The sequence below is a fragment of the Salminus brasiliensis genome, chromosome 3 (genome assembly GCF_030463535.1).
Source record: "Salminus brasiliensis chromosome 3, fSalBra1.hap2, whole genome shotgun sequence".
NCBI classification, from domain to species: domain Eukaryota; kingdom Metazoa; phylum Chordata; class Actinopteri; order Characiformes; family Bryconidae; genus Salminus; species Salminus brasiliensis.
Window position 1 is genome coordinate 51681037 of NC_132880.1, and position 21903 is coordinate 51702939.

The 21903-nt window shown below is 39.1% G+C and overlaps 1 protein-coding gene across 1 annotated transcript; it reads left to right on the forward strand.

Annotated features, from left to right (window-relative positions):
• The first annotated feature begins 5822 nt into the window (after positions 1-5822).
• Positions 5823-20931, forward strand: stm (starmaker). Its single transcript, XM_072676514.1, has 25 exons — positions 5823-5943; positions 6657-6718; positions 7089-7106; positions 7265-7297; positions 7409-7453; positions 7667-7705; positions 7836-7880; positions 9291-9329; positions 9422-9466; positions 9640-9684; positions 10188-10217; positions 11621-11650; positions 11754-11798; positions 12977-13021; positions 13120-13188; positions 13507-13560; positions 14230-15186; positions 15275-15319; positions 16033-16089; positions 16189-16239; positions 16331-16369; positions 16644-16697; positions 18827-18880; positions 19934-20006; positions 20153-20931. The coding sequence occupies exons 1-24, from the start codon at positions 5849-5851 to the stop codon at positions 19972-19974; spliced, it is 2037 nt and encodes a 678-aa protein (XP_072532615.1). The 5' UTR covers positions 5823-5848; the 3' UTR covers positions 19975-20006; positions 20153-20931.
• The last annotated feature ends 972 nt before the right edge of the window (positions 20932-21903 follow it).

A 21903-nucleotide genomic window follows, 5' to 3' on the forward strand; every position in this document is an offset into this window, starting at 1 on the left:
TCTTTTCTCAAACTTAAGGAATAAAAGGGCTTAGCTGAAAAAGAGCAGCCCTCCACAAACACCTCCCACTACCACCAAATTCCCGGCCACTTTAACAGCTTTCTCTGTTCTTCCTTTATTTTACCAAAACAAACTACCCCCATGACTCCATTCACCATCCACATTAGCACATGAACCAGTACAATTCCCAGGGATTTGCATATAAAAGCATTCCGTAAGCTTTCTTATCTTGCATTTGCAAATGAAGATCTCAGGTATTTTGCCCAAGACGTCTGTCTTTCCTTAAAAAAGCAAATTAATAACGTTAAGTCCACTGAACCGTGATTTGACACTTAAACCATCCTGATTCTTAAGGACTTTGCTGTCTGTTGTATTCTCTCTGCATGCTGCTCCCACTCAGGACACTTCACAGGTTCTGTTCTTGTAACTGAACAGACAAAAGACCTTTGTAGAACATACACTCTTCCACACCTCATGTTTAACTGAGTTACTGAACCAAACCAGATCTAACACAGCTAGTGACAGAAGATCATATCTGAGAGTAAATGCTGTAGTGAAGAGAGCACACCCTGGCAGTGTAGATGCTGGAGTGTTCCGCCCTGGGAAATAGATAAAGGTTATAATAGTTGGGAAATAATGTGGGCAATGTCTCCCCACTCAGCGGAGGAGTTTCAGTGGCCTTCAATAAGGGCAGACATTTGGCTTCTTACTTGGTCTCTACTAGGAACCTCATTAGGAATTACATTTAATAGTCAGCTACCATCTGACGCCCATATCAAGAAATAATTGCTTGTTTTCTTTTGCTATCTTAAGAATGTTACCAGCCTCCAGTCTTTTCTCTCTCCCTCTGATGCTGAGAACCTCAAGCATGCTTTCATCTCATGTTAAAAATCTCTCCAGAGGTTTTAGTATGTTCAAATCTGTGCTGCAGAATGTCTTACTCATACTTCACCTTGTACCTGTCACCTGCACCCTTGTACTCGCAAAGCTACGCCGGCTCCTTGACCAGGCCTGTACTGATTTTTACATACTCATTACATTCATGGTACAGCTCCAGCATATCCTTGTGATATGGTGGTTGGTGTGGCGCAACAGATAATACCACTACCTGCTAGTGAGCTACCTCACCATGTGGGAGACTGGGGTTCGATTCCCAGTCTGGGTGACCTAACACTACATTGGCCCACCTCTGTAATATGAATAACCCTGTAAGTCGCTCTGGATAAGAGTGTCAGCTAAATGCCATAAATGTAAATGTAAATATAGTGGAGCTCTATACTCCATCGTACTCTCTATGCTCAGCAAATCAAAATCCAGGGGTGAGAGAGCGTTTCTTACAGAGCAGAATTACAGAATGCCTTACCTGACATTATTAATAAAGGCTCCTTTATTGGTTTGTTTTATAAGGTTAAATAAATAAATAAATAAATAATATTTTTAATGAATATTTGATGTATTCATTCTATGAAGCACTTTGGATTTAAGAGAAGTGCATCATATGTGTAAATGTATTATTATTATTATTATTATTATTATTATTATTATTATATAGTGATGATAATGAGAATTCAGTGAGCTGGATAACTACAATAATACAAAATGATGTACTCAGTCTAAGCCAGATAAAATCATCAAACATCAACAGATCATCAAAAATAGAGAACCAGTGTAAAATCAAAGAGAAAGTTCTGTAAGATGAGAATAAACGCTGGGCAAATTCACGTCAGATGTAAACTGTAGGTTTATGATGTTGCCACACACAAAACAGCGTTACAGCAGGAGGAGAAAACCTTTCTAACTTCCAATATAATCAAAATAAAAGATTGTATTATGAGTCATTTTGCAGCATTTCTATTGGTCCATTCATCATCCACTGCCAGATTCACATTATGGAGAAAAGTGAAAATGATGAAAATGAAAACACAAGGTTATGGTGTTGTATTAAACACAGTGCACCAATGTCGTTAGTTAGTCTTCTTTGGAGCGTTTCCTTTGTCTTTATGTTCTTGTGTGTCGCAATGTGTGTACCTTTGGTTGTGTACCTTGACTTCCTCTTAATGTAGTGATGTGGTAATTTTGTTATTTATTATGTTTGTTTGCTTTTTTTTTAGTAGTGGTATTTTTGGCAGCACAGGTGTGTGTGTTGTTTCCTCCATTCTTCTAAAAACACATGGTAGGTGAATTGGCTATGCTAAACTGTCCCTAGGTCTGAGTGAAAGTGAGTGTGGTACAGTGCGATGGGCTGTGGGCCTGTCCAGGGGGCAATCCTGCCTTGCGCCCAATGACTCATGGTAGGCTGTGGACTCATTGCAACCCTGACCAGAAATAAGCAGATACGACAATTACTGAAGACAATACTGAATGAATTAATTATTATTTTCTTATCTGAACCATTACATTACCTTTTCTGCACAGAGAGAACTGGATTAAAATGAGCCCTGGTGTGATTGCTCTGTTAAGTGTGAGTAAATGTGAACGCTGCCTGTCCAATTCTGAAGTGCACCATTAGCATGGTGTGCTTCATCAGGCGGGTCTCGCCCCATTTCTAAACTGACTCTGGTGTGAACACAATACAAACCAGTTGTGCAAGGGCACAGGGTCTCAAAACCTTGTATCAACCCCTTGGATCACCTCTGTCACACCGTTTGAGTCTTCATGCAAAGCTGCCCACGTTTCTGTGCTTTAACTTCTTCTGTCTGACGCTGTAGTTTAGCAGGGCCGTGTCCCAAACCACACACTACCACACTACTACACAGTGTTCCAGAAGTAGCCACCATTAGAACTGCATTTATTAGGGCCTTGTGCAGACCTCCACCTGCAGCCTTCGGTCATAAGTGCATCCTACGTCACCTTTTAATCCCTTTTGGTTTGATTGCTAATAAGTTAATATGAACTCAAGCAAAACCAGGACTGAAATCTAACACTGTAGCATTTTCTTGTTTGGCCCGGACCAACAGAACCAACGTACACATAACCAAACTTCCTTTACACACACTCTGCTCTCCTCAGCGTAGTTACTCTCTGGAGGACTGTGTCTCCAGACTGACTTCTGTATTTAGTACAGTCTAAGATCTTCTGGATTCTAGTCTGTATAAACTAAACTAGATGAGGGTATTTTCTAAGTGAACAGTGAAGCTCTTCTGTAAGAGACTCTGGAGAAGAGCTTCTGATAAAGGCCTTCAGTGTAAATGTACATGTACTTTACACCTGGCAGTGTACAGTGGTGCTGTTAGTGTTTGCTGAAAGAGGTATGTGAAGGAAATCTATCACAATTTTGCACAACATTATTTCACCTTAAAAACAAACATCATTTTATGTATCGCTGTATAATTTATCTTCTTTTTGAACCGAAAACAGTTAAAACCCACTGGATGGAAGCCTAGAGTAGCTGTAGTAACCCCAAACACAGCCCAGTTTACAGTCAACATTACAATAGAACTAAACAGACTAATTATTAACCCTGTTCTCAGTGACACACCCTTCACCCAACCCACAAGGGTTCATGGTTCAACCCTACTGTTCAATGAAAAGCATTTATCTCCATTTTTGTCAGTTTTTAGTTCTCCATGGTCTGAACCCTGTAGCTGCTTCTGAACACTGTGTGAATAATTCTGGATGAATGGACCAATAGAAATGCTCTAAATGACCTGGAATAAACTCTTATTTTACATTGACTTCCATTCAAGTTCAGGACAGTTTACCTTCTCAAGTCACATGTTTTTCACTGGACAGCGACCACATAAACTGAAGTGTCACCAAACACTGGAGCTCAAGTCCATTTGAACCAAGGGAAGGAAGGAAGGACATCAGCTGAGGCCTGGATTCATAAAGAGCGTAGCGTGTAAGAGTCTGCCCCTATTTTGGGTGATCTTAGTCCCAAAAGAAGATTAGGCCACCCACTCCCAGATGCTTCATGGACACCAGCCCAGCTTAGGCCATTCTGAAAGGCTGCCAGAGAGGTTCACACATAATCTGTGACACAGATAAACTGGTCATGCAGGTAGACTGGTAAACATGAGCACTCCTGAATGGTTCTTCAGCTGGATGTAGAACTGGTTTGAAGCTCATTTCTCATTTACAGCAATGGTTCTATGATGGATCATCTAAAGAAGACTTTTGGCAGCTTTACTTTCTCACTGGGTCTTAACCCACCTGGCACACAGAGATGGAAAATTCAGGCCCAGAAAGTAAAATCCAGCCACTGCGTGGGCAGCTCTGCTGCAGCTTGCTTATTAAAAGCTAAAAAGAAAAAAAATGTGTTTAATATCTTATAATCCGGACTGACTTTCCACCCTGACCAATCAGCTCCCAGCTCCTTTACAACACTGCAGTCTAATCACGGCCTGTGTGTGTGTGTAGTGCTACACACTCTGGACTGATATCTCTGTGAGTGTGTGTGTGTGTGTAGTGGTATACACTCTGGACTGGTATCTGTGGTTGTTGGTCTACTGGTGTGTAGTAACTGGTTTATAGTGGGTGAGTGGGCTGTGTGTGTGATTGGGGTTTCTATAGCGTGTGTGTGTTAGCATTAGCGTTAGCCTCCTCCACTCGGTTCTGAACGGGTTCTTCAGTGCTGGGTTAAGAACAGAGAAAGGCGAGTGAGCGGTTCTCCGGTTCTCCCGCTGGTAAAACAGAGCGTTTCAGTGAGAGTTTTATAAAGGGTCAGATATTATGGTCTGTTTTCAGGTTCCACTGTTAAATAGCTCCACACTGCAGAACCTCAACTTCTTTATTTACCTTCTGAGAACGTCTGCACTGCTGCTGCAGCCGGCTGGAGATAATGTCTGTTAATGGTCCCTTAAGGACACTAGATGGCGCTCTGGATTGGGATTAAAATAGCCGATACCCGATCCATTAAAATATGCCTGGATTGTTACTGGATCAGGTTGGGACATCCCTTTTCTAAAACACTACATAAGAGATCAAGTTTCTCCGCCATATTCAGTCTTATGCAAAAGTTTAGACACCCATGGTCAAATGCAAAGATGTATTGTACATTTTCTAAGTCACATCATCTACAGACACACACTTCTGCACTTTCTAAGACACAATAACTGTTTATTTCCCTGCTGAGAAATGCAGCTCTAGACCAGCTTCTGCTGGCAGCTGGTTTCAGATGGCCTAAGCTGGTCAAGGTGATTATTGGTCAAGGTGGTTAAAAAGCTGGTCATCAAGATGAAAACATACCTTATGTTGTGATAAGATAGGTGAAGTAATCAGCTCCTGATCAGATTAGTGCACGATGCATTTGATTTTGGTCAATGCTTGTTGATACTGGTCATGCTGGTAATGCAGCGTGCTCAGGCTTGGTCATACTGGTGGTCAGTTTAATCATGCTTATAGACCAGCTGAACCATCATACAAAACATGTACCCTATAACTGCTGAACTGGTCAACCAGTTTGAAAAACTTGAGCTGGCGCGCGTTTTTTTTTTTGGTGGGTGGCGGTGTGCAAAAGTAATGGCACTTTAAAATGTTAGGTTTTATTTGTTTCCAGTGTTATCAATGTTAAAATCAGTAGATAAATAGAAATGCTGTTTAAAATGAGCAGAGAATGTTAGATATTGGGCAACTGGCTGAGGTGGGGGGGGTGTAGTGTTGTTAGGCTGTAACAGAATGTACAGTAGTCTACCCCACTTACAAGCCCTGTTTGGAAACACAAACAAAGGCAGCACAGCACTCACTTTTTAACCCTGTTTTAATTAGTGCAACACAAGCTGTTCTCCTGTGACGCCTCTCTCTCTCTCTCTCTCTCTCTCTCTCACTCTCTCTCTCTCTCCCAGGCACTGCCTCCCCTCGCGGGACGGATTTGAGATGGGGGGGGTTGGGCGTATAAAAGCCCTGGGGCATGCTCCCGCCGGGCTTTAGACCTGCGGGACAGCACGAGCCAGTCTCGCCCTCTCCTCCACACTGCGATCCCCACTCTGTCAGGATGCTGGCACGGTGAGTAAGCAAGCTGCACTGATTCGGAGCTGGCTGATGTTCTGAGCGTGGTGGATGACTCTGCATGATTCTGTAGCCTGTCTCCACTCATCCAGCACCTGGAATAAGGTGTTATAATAGTGTGCTGGAGTCGTGTAAAAGTCACTGGAGAGGTTGTAGGGAGTGATGGGAGTGTATTAAATGAACTGGAATTTGTTATTTATGGGCTGAACAGTTCTCTGATTGGAGGAGTGGAGAGGGTGACACTGCTGGATAAAATGTTTGTCACTTTTTGGCATAATTTTGTGATGAATGGACCAATACAAATGCTCCAAAATGACTTGGAGTGGAATATTTTTATTGACTTGCACTGAAAGTAAGGAGGGTCTTTAGCTTCTGCTGTAAAGCTGCTGCTGTTTGGGAGACCAGGGAAGGTTTCTGCTTTGTCATTTTAGAGTTTTGGACCTGTCTGGCTTCTGGCTTGTTGGCTAATGGTGAGCATGAGAAAGTGAGGGAGTGAGATGAATAGAGGGATGAGACAGATTACAGGAAAGATACCAGTGTGAGGCCAAGATTTGAGCTAAAGCTTATCTCGAATTTGCAGTTTTATTGGGACACGTCTAAAGTCTTCATGTGTAATCGTAAATAAAGCACCTGTTATACCTATTCAGTGTGAATTAGCAGGATGATTTATTGTTTGATTCACTATTTTGGATTTCTCCTTCCATCCACAGGACGCTAATCGCACCCATGGTCGTTGCTTTGGTGGGTGTCGCTCTTTCTGCACCAGTACATGGTAAGGAAATGCTTTGATGGGTTTTATAATCCCAGTGTTCTCATCAGTGCAGCATTATGAACTTATAGTTTCAGCTCAGAATTGAGAGCAGCTTACAATGCAGTTCTGTAAAGTTTGAAATGTGTAACAATTCCTCTCTTTCAAGAGGGGGTACCTGGTGCTTCCCCCCAGAAGAAGAGCGTGTAATTAGAGCCCAGGTCTCTGCTGGGTGACACAAAGACGTTTTGTTCACCTGAGCCTCCAGAGTTAGTCTGGGTCTCTATAGGAGTCTGTTCCTTATAGTCAACTAAATTGAGATGCTTCATTTCTCCTCTCTTTCCCGGGTGACCCCCCCCCACACACACACCGCCCACACCCCACCACCCTCCAGACGGCACAGACAATGACGGTAAGGACTGCTGATTGCTGCTGCTATTGCTATTCTAACATATAATAATAATAATTATTATTATACTATTGTACTGTTGTTTATTATTGTTATCTCTGTTGTTTATACTTTGGTTTAATTATTTGTTTGTTTGTGTGTTTGTTTGTTTTGGGTCAAAGAGAGAGCACAAGCCTTGCTAGCTTTAATGAATGGTAGGTGTTTGTTCTTTCTAAGCCTTTAAATGAATTTTTAAGAATATCATTTGATATTTGAGTGATCTACACCTACAACCCTACAACCACTCCTGTATGGCTCTGTCTCAGGTGCCAACACTGTAGTTGAACCAACCCACAGCCCTGGAGACTCAGGTTAGTGCTGCTGCCAAGCAATAATACAGAGCTTAGACTTTCTCCATACCGATATAGAGCTGTATGACAAAGTTTTGATGTTTTGTTTGTTTTGTAAATTATTGAAATAATTAAGTAAATATGTCTTATGTTAGAAGATTTACATAAAGTCATTTCACATCAGCTGTTGAGGTCATTTTCTTTTCAGTGATCCAGAAACTATTGTTTTAACAGGAACTACAGACGGCAGAGATTCAGCAGAGAAAGGAGAAGGTACAGCAATCACAGAGACCCTGTATTTAGACCTCTCCCCTTAAAGAGACCTACAGTCTGTTTAGGGTGGAATGAAGTAGTAATAATTATACACACTGAAAACTGTTCATAAGGTCATGTGACTTTTTAGTTTCAGGCCTGAATGACTCCTCAACTGATACAACAGACAAACCAGGTAAGATTCAGAGAATATAGAAATATTCAAAATAAGACAAAGAATGAAAGGAGGGAAGAATGAAAGAAGAAGGAACAAAAGAAAGAAATCAAGAAAATAAGAAAGAATATAAAGAATAAAATAACGGAAGAAATAAAGAAAATAAAAGACAGTAGAAGAATAAAAAAATAATAATAATAAAATAAAAGATAATGGTCGAGTGAATGGAAGGAAAAACCTTTTTTGTGTACAGTGTCTAGCAGACATCCTCATCCAGAGTGAGTTAGTGATTCACTCAAAATATCCAAAGCTAGTGATGATAGACCCCAAATTCAAGATACCTGAGCTCTGACCCTGCAGAAATGACCACACAATGACAGTACACAGCTCCTAGCAGTTCTGTAATAAATCAGGACTGAATATGAAATCAGTCGTGTAACAAACCGAACTTTAGTGAATCATTACCAGCAGCACTTCATCACCTGAGTAACCCCATCACTGGAGGAGCTGAATGGATTGTCTTTGGTCAACTGAGTGTGTCCAGAACATCACTAATGCCCTCAAACCCTTAAGCTGGAAACACAGCGTGTCAGGCTGACGCATTCCTCACTGTATAACCTTTAAAACTGCACACAGATCAGGCGGGAGTGACTTAGGGAGGAGGAGAACGGAGCTTAAGAACCAAGTTAGAACATTCAGAGCTATTAAACCCTTTGTGACTCAGTGTGTTAAATAGGAGGTTACATATTAAAGCTATGACTCAGACACCTGTCCTAACTGAAGAGTAATGGGGTGAGGATCAGTGGCCCATTGCTGCTCTTGTTTAGTGAGTGTCTAAAGCTTAGATGCCAAAGACAATGGGCCTTATCCAGCAACTGTTCTCAAAAAGCCATTTCCTCTTAAAACTCAACTAACTGATGCAGTCTTTATGAAGATCCTCCAGTGTTTCCTGTTAGAGATGTGTTGAGTTTAGGACAGTGGGATCATCATTATAAGATCAGAGCTGTGAACAATTCTGCTCTTTAAAACACATCACCAGTCTGACCCAGACCTTCTGACAGGACTTTCATCAACATCTCATCTTCTGAGGAAGATATTGGTGAATGAGGCCCAATGGGTTTACATCATGACTAGTGTAGTTTGTCACACAAAAAACTCTCCAAAACAGCAGCTTTACAGGAGGGGGATAAAACCATCCTATATACCAATGGAAGTCAATGTAAGATTTCATTCAGAGTCAAAATGGAGTATTTAGATTGGTCCATTCATCATGAAATTCTGAAACAGTATGAAGTACAACTGCGAGATTCACATTATGGAGAAAAGAGAGAAACAGCAACAATGAAGATACAAAGTTTAAATTCAGCAGTGATGATTGAGAATATTTATTATACTATTAAACTAATTTATTGACTTTTTGTCTTTTGGAAGATCTCAAAGATGAGAGCGAAGTGTCCTCAGATACTAACAGTAAGTTACTGATGCTCTTTCAAGGTATTTAAAATCAAACAAATTTCCGTGATCAAATGGGTGTCGGAATGTACTACTCTGGTTGTTTGCAGGTGATACAAGCAAAGATGAAACCACCAGTGGTCCTGATTCAGTAGGTATGACAGCTTAATTCCACAGCCTACATCAATAAGCATTCCACCAGTCCAGAACTGTGTGAGAAAACATTGCACAGTCCTGAGTTTAAACACTTCAGGACATAAGACCAGTTGACAATGGGACTGTGAGTACAATCAATACAAGTGTGATGAAAACCCATCTTCTGCTTTAGATTCTGCTGAAGGTGTGGTAGAAAAGAAGGACCCGGATATGACAGGTGAGTCAAGTGTTATACACCATATGGACAAAGGTATTGGGTATTATTTTGGAGGAGCATTGCTGTGAGGATTTGATTGCATTAAACAACAAGAGCTGAATTAGTGAGGTCAGAATGTTGAATGATTATCACCACATCACCTCATCCATAACACCCCAACTCATCCCATCCAAAAAGTACTGGATGGAGCATTACCACAGTTCTTCCACTGCTCCACAGCTCAATGCTGGGGGGCTTTATACCCCTCTAGCCCACGCCTGGCATTAGGCATATTCATGATTATCTGCTCCAGAGAGTCCTATTCTATTGCCAGTACTTCTCTCAAAGGGACTAGACAAGCTGTGTTTGTGCATTTGCACATTTGTGTCAGCAATGGGTGCTATTTAAGGTTTTTGGACATATAGTGTATCTCCTTAAGGGATGTGATGAACTGCAAATCACAGCGACTGAACTGCTCACAGATGAACAAAGCAACTAACAGAGTCTTTCTTTCTGAACCTCAGATGAACGGTCATCAGCAGAAAGGAAATCCGGTAAGAGTCCATGGTTGAGACCAAGATGTTCTTAAAAAAGAGACTCACCAAGCACTTTACTAATAACCCTGTAATAGTAATCCTAGAGCCTCATTTTGCTCTTAAACAGTCTCAATTTCTCATGGTAAGAATTCCATAAAATGTTGAAAACCCTCCTTTGAGATTTTGGTCGATGTCAACATGATTGCATCACACAATTCACTGCAGATCTTGTAGGAGCACCTTCAAGCTCTGAATATCCCATTCTACCACATTCCAAAGGAGTTCTGCTGGATTCAGATCTGGTGACTGGGAAGGAACTCCTCTGTGGGAAGGATGGTGGTAGATGGTAAACTGTGGTCATGAAGGGATGCAGATGGTCAGCAACAATACTCAAACAGTCTGTGGCCTTCAATCAATCAATGCAATGTTTGGTTGGCATTAACAGCCCAAAGATGTGTCAGGAAAACATTCCCTCCACCATTACCCCACCGCCTTCACCAGCCTGGACTGTTCACACAAGGCAGGCTGGGTCTATGGATTCAACCTACCATCTGTGTTCCTCAGCAGAAACCCAGACTCATCAGACCAGACTACGTTTCTCCAGTCTGCAGCTGTCCAGTGTTGGAGAGCCTGTGCTGAGCCACTGCAGCCTCAGCTTTCTGTTCTTGGCGGACAGAAGTTGAACCTGATGAGGTTCTCCTGCTGTTGTAGCTCTATATCCTCCTCAAGGTTGGAGGTGCTGTTCATTCTGAGCTGCTTCTCTGCTCTCCACAGCTGTACAGAGCGGTTATCTAAGCTACTGTAGCCTTTCTGTCAGCTCCAACCAGCCTGACCATTCTCATTCAGGGCTGCTCAATCCTGGTCCTGGAGATCTACCAGCATGAAGAGTTCAGGTCCAGCACAGCTGATTCTAATGTTCAGCTGCTCCTGAAGGCCTTCATTATCTGGATCAGGTGTGTTAGATTCAGGGTGGAGCTAAACTCTGCAGGGTGGTAGATCTCCAGGACCAGGGTTGAGCAGCCCTGCTGTAGACCATCTCTCAACATCAACTGAAGATCACTGGATGGGTTTTCTTTATTCCACCATTCTGAGAAACTCTAGAGACTGCTGTGCTGAAAACCAGCAGATCAGCAGTTCTAGAAACACTCAAACCTGTACAATCAGACCACGCTCTGCATCACTGACATCACACTGTGATCTAAACATTACCTGGAGCTGCTGGCCAGCATCTGCATGATTTCATGCATTGTACTGCTGCCACATGATTAAATGATTCAATAGCTGCATGAATTAGTAGGTTTACAGGTGTTCCTAATAAAGTGCTTGGTGAGTAGCTTGATTTAAATATTTATTTAACAGTTCTAGTCATTTTTTAATTTATATAATTAACTCTGCCATTCATATATTTATCCTTCCCACAGATGGAACAGACAGAGGCAGCGATTCTTCAGGTAAGACCATCCATATATTATAACATAACATTCAGTCCAGCATCATGTGAATCAAATGATTTACTCAATCATCATATGTATGTAATTCACATATCTGATTCAGACACAGATTCATCTCCTAAGGCATCACATGAAATAGACTCTCCAGGTAAGATTTCATGATTGTCATCCACAAATCTAGCTTTTAGTTTCATTGTTTTTCATAAATGTCAACTTATGTAAACTTTTATAAGGAAATGATATGAACTAATAATCACTGCTTACACAGAATACATTACCAATAAGGAAAACTGATATAGATATATGACATATATTAGAATACATGGAATATCCAACATGCATTTATTACATATTAAATATATGTGGCAATATAAGCATCCTATAATGGACACATATGCATAACATATGGACCATACATGTATTTGTGATTAAGTAAATACATACATGTGAATACTGAAATGCTCCAACATTACTTGAAATAAAATCTTTTACATTGACTTCCATTAAAAGTTTTTTTTCTGTAAAGCTGCCATTTTGGATGATTTGGATCATTTCTATTATGTTGTTAAATGTATGTGTTAAATATAGGTTTATATATGATGACACATGGCTAAAGTCTTATATTTTAAAATGACCAATTTCAAATAAAATGGCAGATACCATATGCCACATATATTTAATATGTAATAAAGGCATGTTGGATATTCCATGTATTCTAATACAAGTCATATATATATATACCATCTATATCATATATCTATATATCAGCCCATATATCTATATACTGTCATACCAGATTTCTGTATGGGTGCTGTTACACACAAGCCTGATCTGATGGAAACCAGTCTAATCAAACCAATGTTTGACTATAAAGGTTCCAGGTCACTGAATTAATTTAACTATTAACTAATAGCAGGTCAATGTGTTTGGACCTGCTGTTTAACCCCTTATGATGCCGGCTATTTTTGAGGAACAGAAATATGTAATAAACATTTAAACCAGCAGTTACCAGTTTATAGGTAACTTTAAAGAGTACAGAGTTTAAAAGCTGTCAGTTCCACCCTATTCAGTCACATGTATATCGATGAAGCTACTAATATTGATACTGAACCACTGAAGCATCTTCAGGGGCCTTGACCTGGCCACTAGACAAAATATTAGGACCTGGTTTGGACTATATCTTGGACTAGCTTGCAGTTTTCGTGGTGAATTACTGTTGCAAATGCTTTTTAGTAAATGCTTAGACTTAACCTGGGCCTGGAAATCTAGAGCTAAAGAACTCATAACAATGCCACAGAACTGAAACGTGTTCATTAATCTGTGTAGATGGATCAGAGAAGGACACTGCTGATGATGATAAGACTGACACAGGTATATGTCTTAAATATGGAGTCAATTTTGTCCACATTGAGTTTATTATGACCTTACGCTTTATATAAAGCTTATCTACATGATTTCCACTGTTTCAGATAAAGATTCCTCTAGTAAGGAGCTATCAGACGTGGATTTACTTGATGAGCTGCACAAGGATTCCTCAGGTATTCTTATGGATAACAGTTCATAATGTTATATTATTAAGAATTAGGAATTAAAATAAGTGTTTATGGATTATTATTATTATTATTAACCATTAATCAAATCACAATTTTAAGTGGAGCTCAGTTAAATTACATCTAAACACTGTTGCACTGATGTAAGGCATTGTGTTGAAGTAATGCAAGCAGAGTCATAGTCTGGCCAAAACTAACAGCTTTACTAATGGAGACCAGGCTGAACTCACATTTTGTACAGTTAGAGATGGAAAATCTAGGATCAGAAAGTATAAATCATGTATTTTTTTCTTTCTTGGGTTAAAGAAGACACAGTGGATACGCCTGATGCTACAGACAAAGAAACTTCAGATTCAGGCGGTGAGACAAATACACTCATATATATATATATATATATATATATATATATATATATATATATATATATATATATATATATATATATATAAATAACACATTTGAAAAGTTTGAACACTGAACACCCCCACATTTATTACTACTTCAAATTAGTAAATTAGAATCAGGTGTCAGAACAGTTAGAAATCAGCCGTTCCACTGTCCACTAACCCATTTACAAGTAGAACAGCTGACCAACATGACCAGATCAGACCGTCCCCTAGCAAGTTCAGCCCAGCTGCAGAACCTCAAGATAAAGAAAAATACAACAACCTTAAAATGTCAGGACAGGATCCACAGGTAGAAAAACCGAACTGTAAAAAGCCATTAGAGCAATATTTTGTGACTGTTGGAGTCTTCTTTACTCATCCTGAGATCAGTTTAAAGCCTTTCCCAGACTCCTCTGCACCTCCACCCTTTCTGAAGGGCTCAGCTGATGCAGCTGATGTTCTGCACCTGGTTCTGATTCTGCACATTATAAGGAGTGATAAATGTGGGAGGTTGAACCTGAAGTAGCAGGCTTTCTAAAAATGACACTGAACTGAAACTGACTGGTAATTGAATTCGGTAAATTCCACATCTATCACAAACTAATTCTCACTTCACATCACAATCTGTGTCCTGTATGTTTAGAATCAGACAAAGATAAGTCAGATACCAGCTCTGACACAGATAAAGACAGTAAGGAGAAAGACCCAGAGGTGGAGGACACAGACACTCCCGAAAAAGACAAGAAGAAAACTGATGGAGACAGCAACGAGACTCGAGACACTGATGAGACAGAGAAGACCGACAACCCAGAGACAGACGAAAAAGATTCTGATCACTCCTCAGAAAGAGGAGGCAAGGACAGCAAGGATGACACAGAAACTGATGAGAAGGACAGTGACAGTAACCATGACAGAGCAGATTCTGCAGATTTAACAGGAACCAAGGACAGCACTGAGGAGACAAGCAAAGACAGCGACAAAGACAAGGATGCAGACAAGAATACAGACAAGGATGAAGACAAGGATGAAGACAAGAACGAAGACAAGGATGAAGACAAGGACAAAGATAAAGATGAAGACAAGGACAAAGATAAGGACGAAGACAAGGACAAAGATAAGGATGAAGACAAGGACAAAGACAAGGACAAAGACAGTGATGACGATAGAGACAAAGACAGTGATGGGGACAGCAAATCAGACAGCAAATCAGACAGCCATGAAGACAACGATAAAGACAGTGATGTAGACAGCACAGGCCCGAAGGACGAGGATGAGGGTGCAGACAAGAACACCACAGATGAGGCTAGCGATGACAACAGCAATGATAGCAATGAGGGAAAGGAGATTGAGAGGGAAAGCACGACTGGAGAAGAGGAAAAGGACTCTCAGCAGGAGATGACAAGCAAGTCTGAAGAGACTGTCGGAGAACCGTCTTCTGTAGACTCCCAAGAAAGCCAGAAGTCATCCTCCTCCAGCTCAGACTCATCCAACTCCTCCAGCAACGAAGACAACCATGACACGGACAAAAGCAGCGCAGAGTCCCCAGACAAAGACAGCTCGGACAGCACTGACCGGGACAACTCTGAGACAGAGGGAGAAGGTGTGTTTGAGACTGGTATTTACAACAGACCATCAGTTTTGAAAAAATGCAGGTGGTCATTTTTGCAGTAACATGTCTTCTTCCACAGTTGCAGGTGATGATAGTGCCAGCAGTCCAGAGATAGAGACACCAGGTGAGTAGAACATTCCTACATATATCTATACATACATACTATATTCTAAATATACTAAAATATATTTGTACTCTGTAAAGAATTGCTTGCAGTATGACTCTCTAGTTTCTGTGTACAGCATGTTTTGTACATTTGATATATTTATGTATATTAAGTATATTTCTGTACATTTTGTATATTTCTGTTTCCTGCTGTAGAGTAATTTCCTAAGCTTCACCACAGTTGTAACAATGACAATCATATTTTTGTATATTTAAGTATATTTAGTATATTTAGTTCTGCATATTTTGTACATTTGGTATATTTCTGCCTATTTAGTTTTATATACTTAGTATTTGTCTGAATAGTCAGTATATTCAGTTCTGTATATATAGCATATTATATGGTTTTAGTTTTCCTCATGGTTTGACCCCTGTAGTTGCTTCTGTGTAAATAAATGAATAGACCGATATAAATGCTCTACATTACCTGGATACGCTATTATTTTACATTTCTTCATTGGACAGCACCCATGTTTAGCTTAGTATATTTTGCACACTTGTTAGTATATTCAGTATATTTCTTGGTGACCCATGAGGGCAAACCCACCATGCTACACCATTAAAAGACTGCTTGGGTAAGACTCCTAGCTCTACCTGTGTGATGTAAGAGCCCTGGTTAAGAGAGCTAGCCAAATGCTAGAAATATCAATCAGTAGCATTCTGTTCTCACAGGTTCTCCAGACGTGACCTCATTGAAAACAGGTGAAGACTCTGACAGTGATTCCAATGGTGAGAAACATCCATTACCAGAACCTTTCACTGAGGGACAATTTCTCCACAAACATCGACCTAAGCTGATTTCATAATCATCCTCTGTTCTCTCTCCAGATGAAAACGACACCAGTGACTCAATGGATGCAACCGAGTCAACGTCACATGGTAGTTATTTCATCATAAGCGTGCAGCAGTTTTCCCCACCTGTTGGGATAATAGTTTAGGTGCTGAAACTGTGTTGTTTTTGCCCCTTTAGAGGAGAACACTCAAGAAGACACCGACACAGACACTACTGGTGCGTAAATGGACGGGGTGGAGGTTCAGACTAAACAGTGTGTTGCATGTTGGGATGATTTTGCAACAAAACATAATAGCAGACAATTAGGCCTGAAAACACAGGTGGGATTCAGAACTTGAAAGTATAAGTGCAATTAGGGGAGAGACACCCAGGGGAGACAGAATAACGTTAATTACATACAGGGTGTATAATTAACTGTCTGGGGAAAGAGGAAACCCTTCTGAAAAGCTTTCTGTAACGCAGAGACTTTACTGTCTTCTGGATCTTATAGATGAGGATGATGCAGACACAGATGAAGATGACACAGTGCTGGATGACCCTGAGGGTAAACATAATGTTCATGCATTATAATGGAAACACAGGGAGATGCTTCTAAATTAAAGGTGTCTAAAAGGGTTTTTGGGGTGAGGACATAGAAGAACCACTTGTGCTTCATGAAAGAACCTTTTAAAGGATGATTTTTGTAAATTTAGTCAATTTTAAGTTTAATGACTCTCTACAGAATGTAAAGCAGGTGTGTCAAACATACAGCCCATATTGGAAGGTCCAGGAACTTTATCTATCCTATAATTCTGACTAGTAAAACGTTCAGGTCCACATATCCATAATTGAATTCTGACTTGTACAAAAGCTAATTTAAAATACTTATATATTATTTATAAATGTTCTATTATATATTTAAAACATATATTCAGTTACAGCTTTCAAAAATAGAAGTTTTGGATATCTACAAATTGGTTTAGACTAATAAGAATATTATTTAAAACCTGTTTAAAACGTGATACTATTAATATAAATGATTAATTTATGACATAATATTATTGATAGTAAAACAGAATTTATACAAAACATAATTACAGTGTAATTACATTTCTACTTGTGAAAATAAGTATATAACTTAATTTTATATTTTACTTTTTACTATTGAAATGTAATTATGAGAGAGTGAGATTCTATTTGAACAAATGGTAGCATATGACAAGTCAAAGTTACATCACATCAGTGGTATGGAACTCAGAATTTACTATTAAAAACTAAAATTCAACATGTGTGGTAACAATTCTAACCTGCAGAAATTCTCTTTTTATTGAAATTCTCATTCTCATTCTCATAATATCAGCTAAAATTACTTTTTTTACTAGAAAAAGGTCCAATTAAAATTACTAGTTATTTTTCCCTAGTAAAAATGTGTAATTTCAAATACCTACACTATAATTTTCTATTATTATCAATACTGTTAAATTAATAAATGAAACATCAATACTACTATTCTACTGGTCAACACCAAATTGCCAGTATCTAAAATTATATTTTAGAGATAAAATAGATCTGCATATACGAATGCATATTACAACTATATTATTAATACAACTAGTCAAAACTAAATTAGAGATATTTTGAATGATCCTATGTACCAGTCAGATTTCATTTGCAAAGACCTGGACTTTTTACTAGTCAGAATTACAGTGGAGATAGCTACAACTACAATTCCTACTACTACTACTTTACTATTTCTACTTGCAAAAATAATTGTATATATCTGCGAATTTCCATTTAAGTCAAAGGTCAAATAATAGTAATAGTCAGAATTACATTAACCCATTACAAAGGGGTTTACAAACTTCTATTAGCAGAGAACAGCCCCACCAGTTTGTGCAGAAGTCTCTGCAGTTAATGAGTAATACATCTTAGTGTGATAAGCCTTGCTGACACACAGCCCTGGCAACATAACTAATCAGAGTGGTTTTATAGATCTGTAGGTCTGCTATGATTTTAATTCTTAGGTATTAGTTGAAATCTGAAATTTGAATTTCTACTGGGAAAAACTGAATTACAGAAATTTTAAAGATATTATACTTCATAAAGTCATAAAACTAGTCATAAAGCTATTACACTCTGAACAGGAACACTGTTCTGTTCTTGCTTTATTTAGCTGATAATCTGTATAATAAAAGACTGTTGGATGTGATTAGCAGCCACTAATGTTAGCCAGTGGCTACCTGCGCAGCTTGGGACATTTCTTATACAGCTTTAAAACACTGTTTAGCCCCGTGTGGCTCATAATTACCTTATTAAACACACGTAATTAAACACAAGCAGTTAAAGCAGTTTGGCTGAATGATGACTGGTGATGAATGTAACGTTATAATTAAGAAGTCCCACACAGAGCACCCTCCTACTTTTATGGGCTGTGTTTTGTAACAGAAACAAGATCACAGGTACTCACCCAGGGTACAGAGAGCTCAGTATTGAGATTAGTACTGTATGTTCTTTAGCTCAGCATCACTGAAAGAACCCTTTGTGGCACCTGCTCTGAAGGGTGTACTGCAGTAAAGCTACTTGTGTAGGAGGAGGTTGTTGGTTCACAGGGTGTGAATAGGATAAAAGCAACAATTATTTGAGCTTCAACAAAAACGTCCACGACAGACCATGTGTTTGACTTTCTGTTGACAGCCACTCCCATTGATGTACCTGACCAGCCAGATCATCTAGATGACACAACACAAGGTATCAGACTATACTGCAGGAACAGCAGCATGTCCTCTCTGCAGAGTCTGTCTGTCTGTCTATCTATCTATCTATCTATCTATCTATCTATCTATCTATCTATCTATCTATCTGTCTGTATATCTATCTATCTATCTATCTATCTATCTATCTATCTATCTATCTATCTATCTATCTATCTGTCTGTCTGTCTGTCTGTCTGTCTGTCTGTCTGTCTATCTATCTATCTATCTATCTGTCTGTCTGTCTGTCTGTCTGTCTGTCTGTCTATCTATCTGTCTGTCTGTCTGTCTGTCTATCTATCTATCTATCTATCTATCTATCTGTATATCTATCTATCTGTCTGTCTGTCTGTCTGTCTGTCTATCTATCTATCTATCTATCTATCTATCTATCTATCTATCTATCTATCTATCTATCTATCTGTCTGTCTGTCTATCTATCTGTATATCTATCTATCTATCTGTCTGTCTGTCTGTCTGTCTGCCTATCTATCTATCTGTATATCTATCTATCTATCTATCTATCTATCTATCTATCTATCTATCTATCTATCTACCTGTCTGTCTGTCTGTCTGTCTATCTGTTTGTATATCTCTCTGTCTGACTTGCAAAAAAACAGTAAATGATGGGGAAAAAAGTTGGATGATTTTTGAATCAATAGAAATATAAAAATAGAAATGCTCCAAGGAATTAATATTTTTTACATTGCCTTCAATTGAAAATTATATATATATATATATTTAGAGAGAGAGAGAGAGAGAGAGAGAGCGAGAGAGCGAGAGAGATTCTACATTGATATATTTATCTATCTTATCTGTACAATATGTCCATATGTTTGTAGACACTCCTCATAATAAATACATTTAGCTAGTTTAGTTTAAGAGCTTAAGTTGCTCTTATTGTTTACACAGATGTGCAAAATCACACATGCAGCTCGTGTAGTCCCTGTAGAGAAGTCTATCTGTTGTCTATCTATCTCAGAATGTCTGTAGGAATTAAGCAAAAGAATAATTTTGTAAAAACTACAACATCCCTATTGTTCCATTTTAGGGCCTGTTGTTGGAAGCAATAACCCACCCCTAAGCTCCTAGCATCCAGGATAAACACTAAAGCAGTTTAACAGGTAATTAATTCATAAATATTCATATCTACTGAAAATAAGATTTCCCTATAACTTTTATATTATGTAACCATGATAGTAAGCAAACATCTTCTGTAAGTTTCATATTCATGTTTGCTTTGCCACCATTCTTCATCTTTCCTCTGCAGGGTCATCAGACACAACAAACAAGCAACTGAAGTGGCCATAATAACCCATCACATTTTGATTCCCGTTAACACATCACATGTTTAAATGCCCTCTCTCTCTCTCTCTCTCTCTCTCTCTTTCTCTCTCTCTCTCTCTCTCTCTCTCTCTCTCTCTCTCTCTCTCTCTCTCTCCCCCTCATGTGGTAAAGGGTTCTATCTAGAGGGTTCTGGGATGCACATTAAATTATTCAGCTGTTTGGTGTTCATTCTGTTTTCCCAAACTTGATCAACTAATCCCTTTCTCACGTCACTTATGAAGATCGGGAGTTAGCTGCTAAGGCTTCAGAGGTCCTGTGTTGCTCTTTAGTAGTAAATCTTAAGCAGTTAAAGGACAGTGATTGAGGTCAACGGCTGGAGGGTGATGGTGACACACGATTTTGAGTATTCTCTGCTTTTCATTGCTTTGCCACTGTCTCTGGCCCTGGTGGTAAGACGTACAACTTCTAGACTGACAATGTTCTCCTGACTCTCAGCTAAACGTCCGCCAGTTGAAATCTCAAGCGTAAGTGACGTCCTGTAGATGAAGCTGTAGATTTTTCTACAATAAAAGTGTACAGACTGTTTTATCACACACTCCTTTAAGTTGATGTCTCTGAAGGTGTATTAACTAATACTGTAGTGACGTAATGGCACAGATTGTTTTGCAAATTACTGAGGTAACAGATATGTATAGATAATTAATGTCACTTAAATATGTACGCAGGGAGCAATTCTAATAAAGACTGAGTTGTCAGACCAAACGGCAGACCATGTTTTTCTTTTTTTTTTGCAAACCACACATATATACACAATTTCCCTAAATATAAGCTTTTGAAATATGAAAGGTGCACTAATCAGCCATAAGATGAAATAGCTGAAGTGAACAACATTGATTACCTGGTCCACCTGTCAAGGTATGGATATATTAGGTGAACAGGCGACAGAGTAATGGGTGCCTAAGGCACACTGATTTACAAGGCAGGTGGTTTTAATGCTATGGATGATCTGTGTATCTCAACCATTATATATCTTAACCAATACAGCCCACTGAAGAATAATTAATGGCGGAAAATAATAATAATACAATTTAGGTACACTAAGGTTTTCACCTGACTGATGTTCCTTTTAAATGTTCTGACCCAGTCATTATCTAGAACATCACAGTCTGGTTCTTGGATTCCTGCTTCATCACCTTCATCATCTTCAAGAACTGACTGTTCTTCACTCACTGCCTAATATGTAGATCCACCCCTTGACAGACAGGAGACACTGGACCCAGATCAGCAGCGTTCTTCACCTCAGCTGCAGTGGTACTAAAGAATTGGCTGATTTGTCTATACATAAACAAAAACAGAATACCAACACAACAATGAAGCATTTACAGCAATAATGAAGCTTTGCAATAATCTGGATGATGAAACACAAAGACAGTTATGGTTTATCATCAAAGTATAACTGTAGATGTATAATAATTTACAGTGCAACAAGAAAACACACTTTTGCATGTGAAAGTAGCTATTTATACTCTATTATTTTCATTTTATTTAGTGTTTACTTTCTTCTGCTGCTGTTAATACCTACATTTGTTCAATGATTGTTATTATTTAGGTCACCTTATAAATCCTTAATAATCAGTTACAGCACAAACACATAAGGCATCAGTGATCCATGCTTCCTGTCCTGTCTTTTCTATCAGTCAGGGTTAAAGCTCTCCGCTCCAGCAGATCTTTCTC

Bases quoted from the DNA above. Each gene is read 5' to 3' on its own strand.
- stm (XM_072676514.1), top strand. From the start codon at position 5,849: ATGCTCCCGCCGGGCTTTAGACCTGCGGGACAGCACGAGCCAGTCTCG. The intron at 11,799-12,976 runs GTAAGATTTCAT...TAATCTGTGTAG, and splicing joins ACATGAAATAGACTCTCCAG to ATGGATCAGAGAAGGACACT. The intron at 16,090-16,188 runs GTGAGAAACATC...TTCTCTCTCCAG, and splicing joins CTCTGACAGTGATTCCAATG to ATGAAAACGACACCAGTGAC.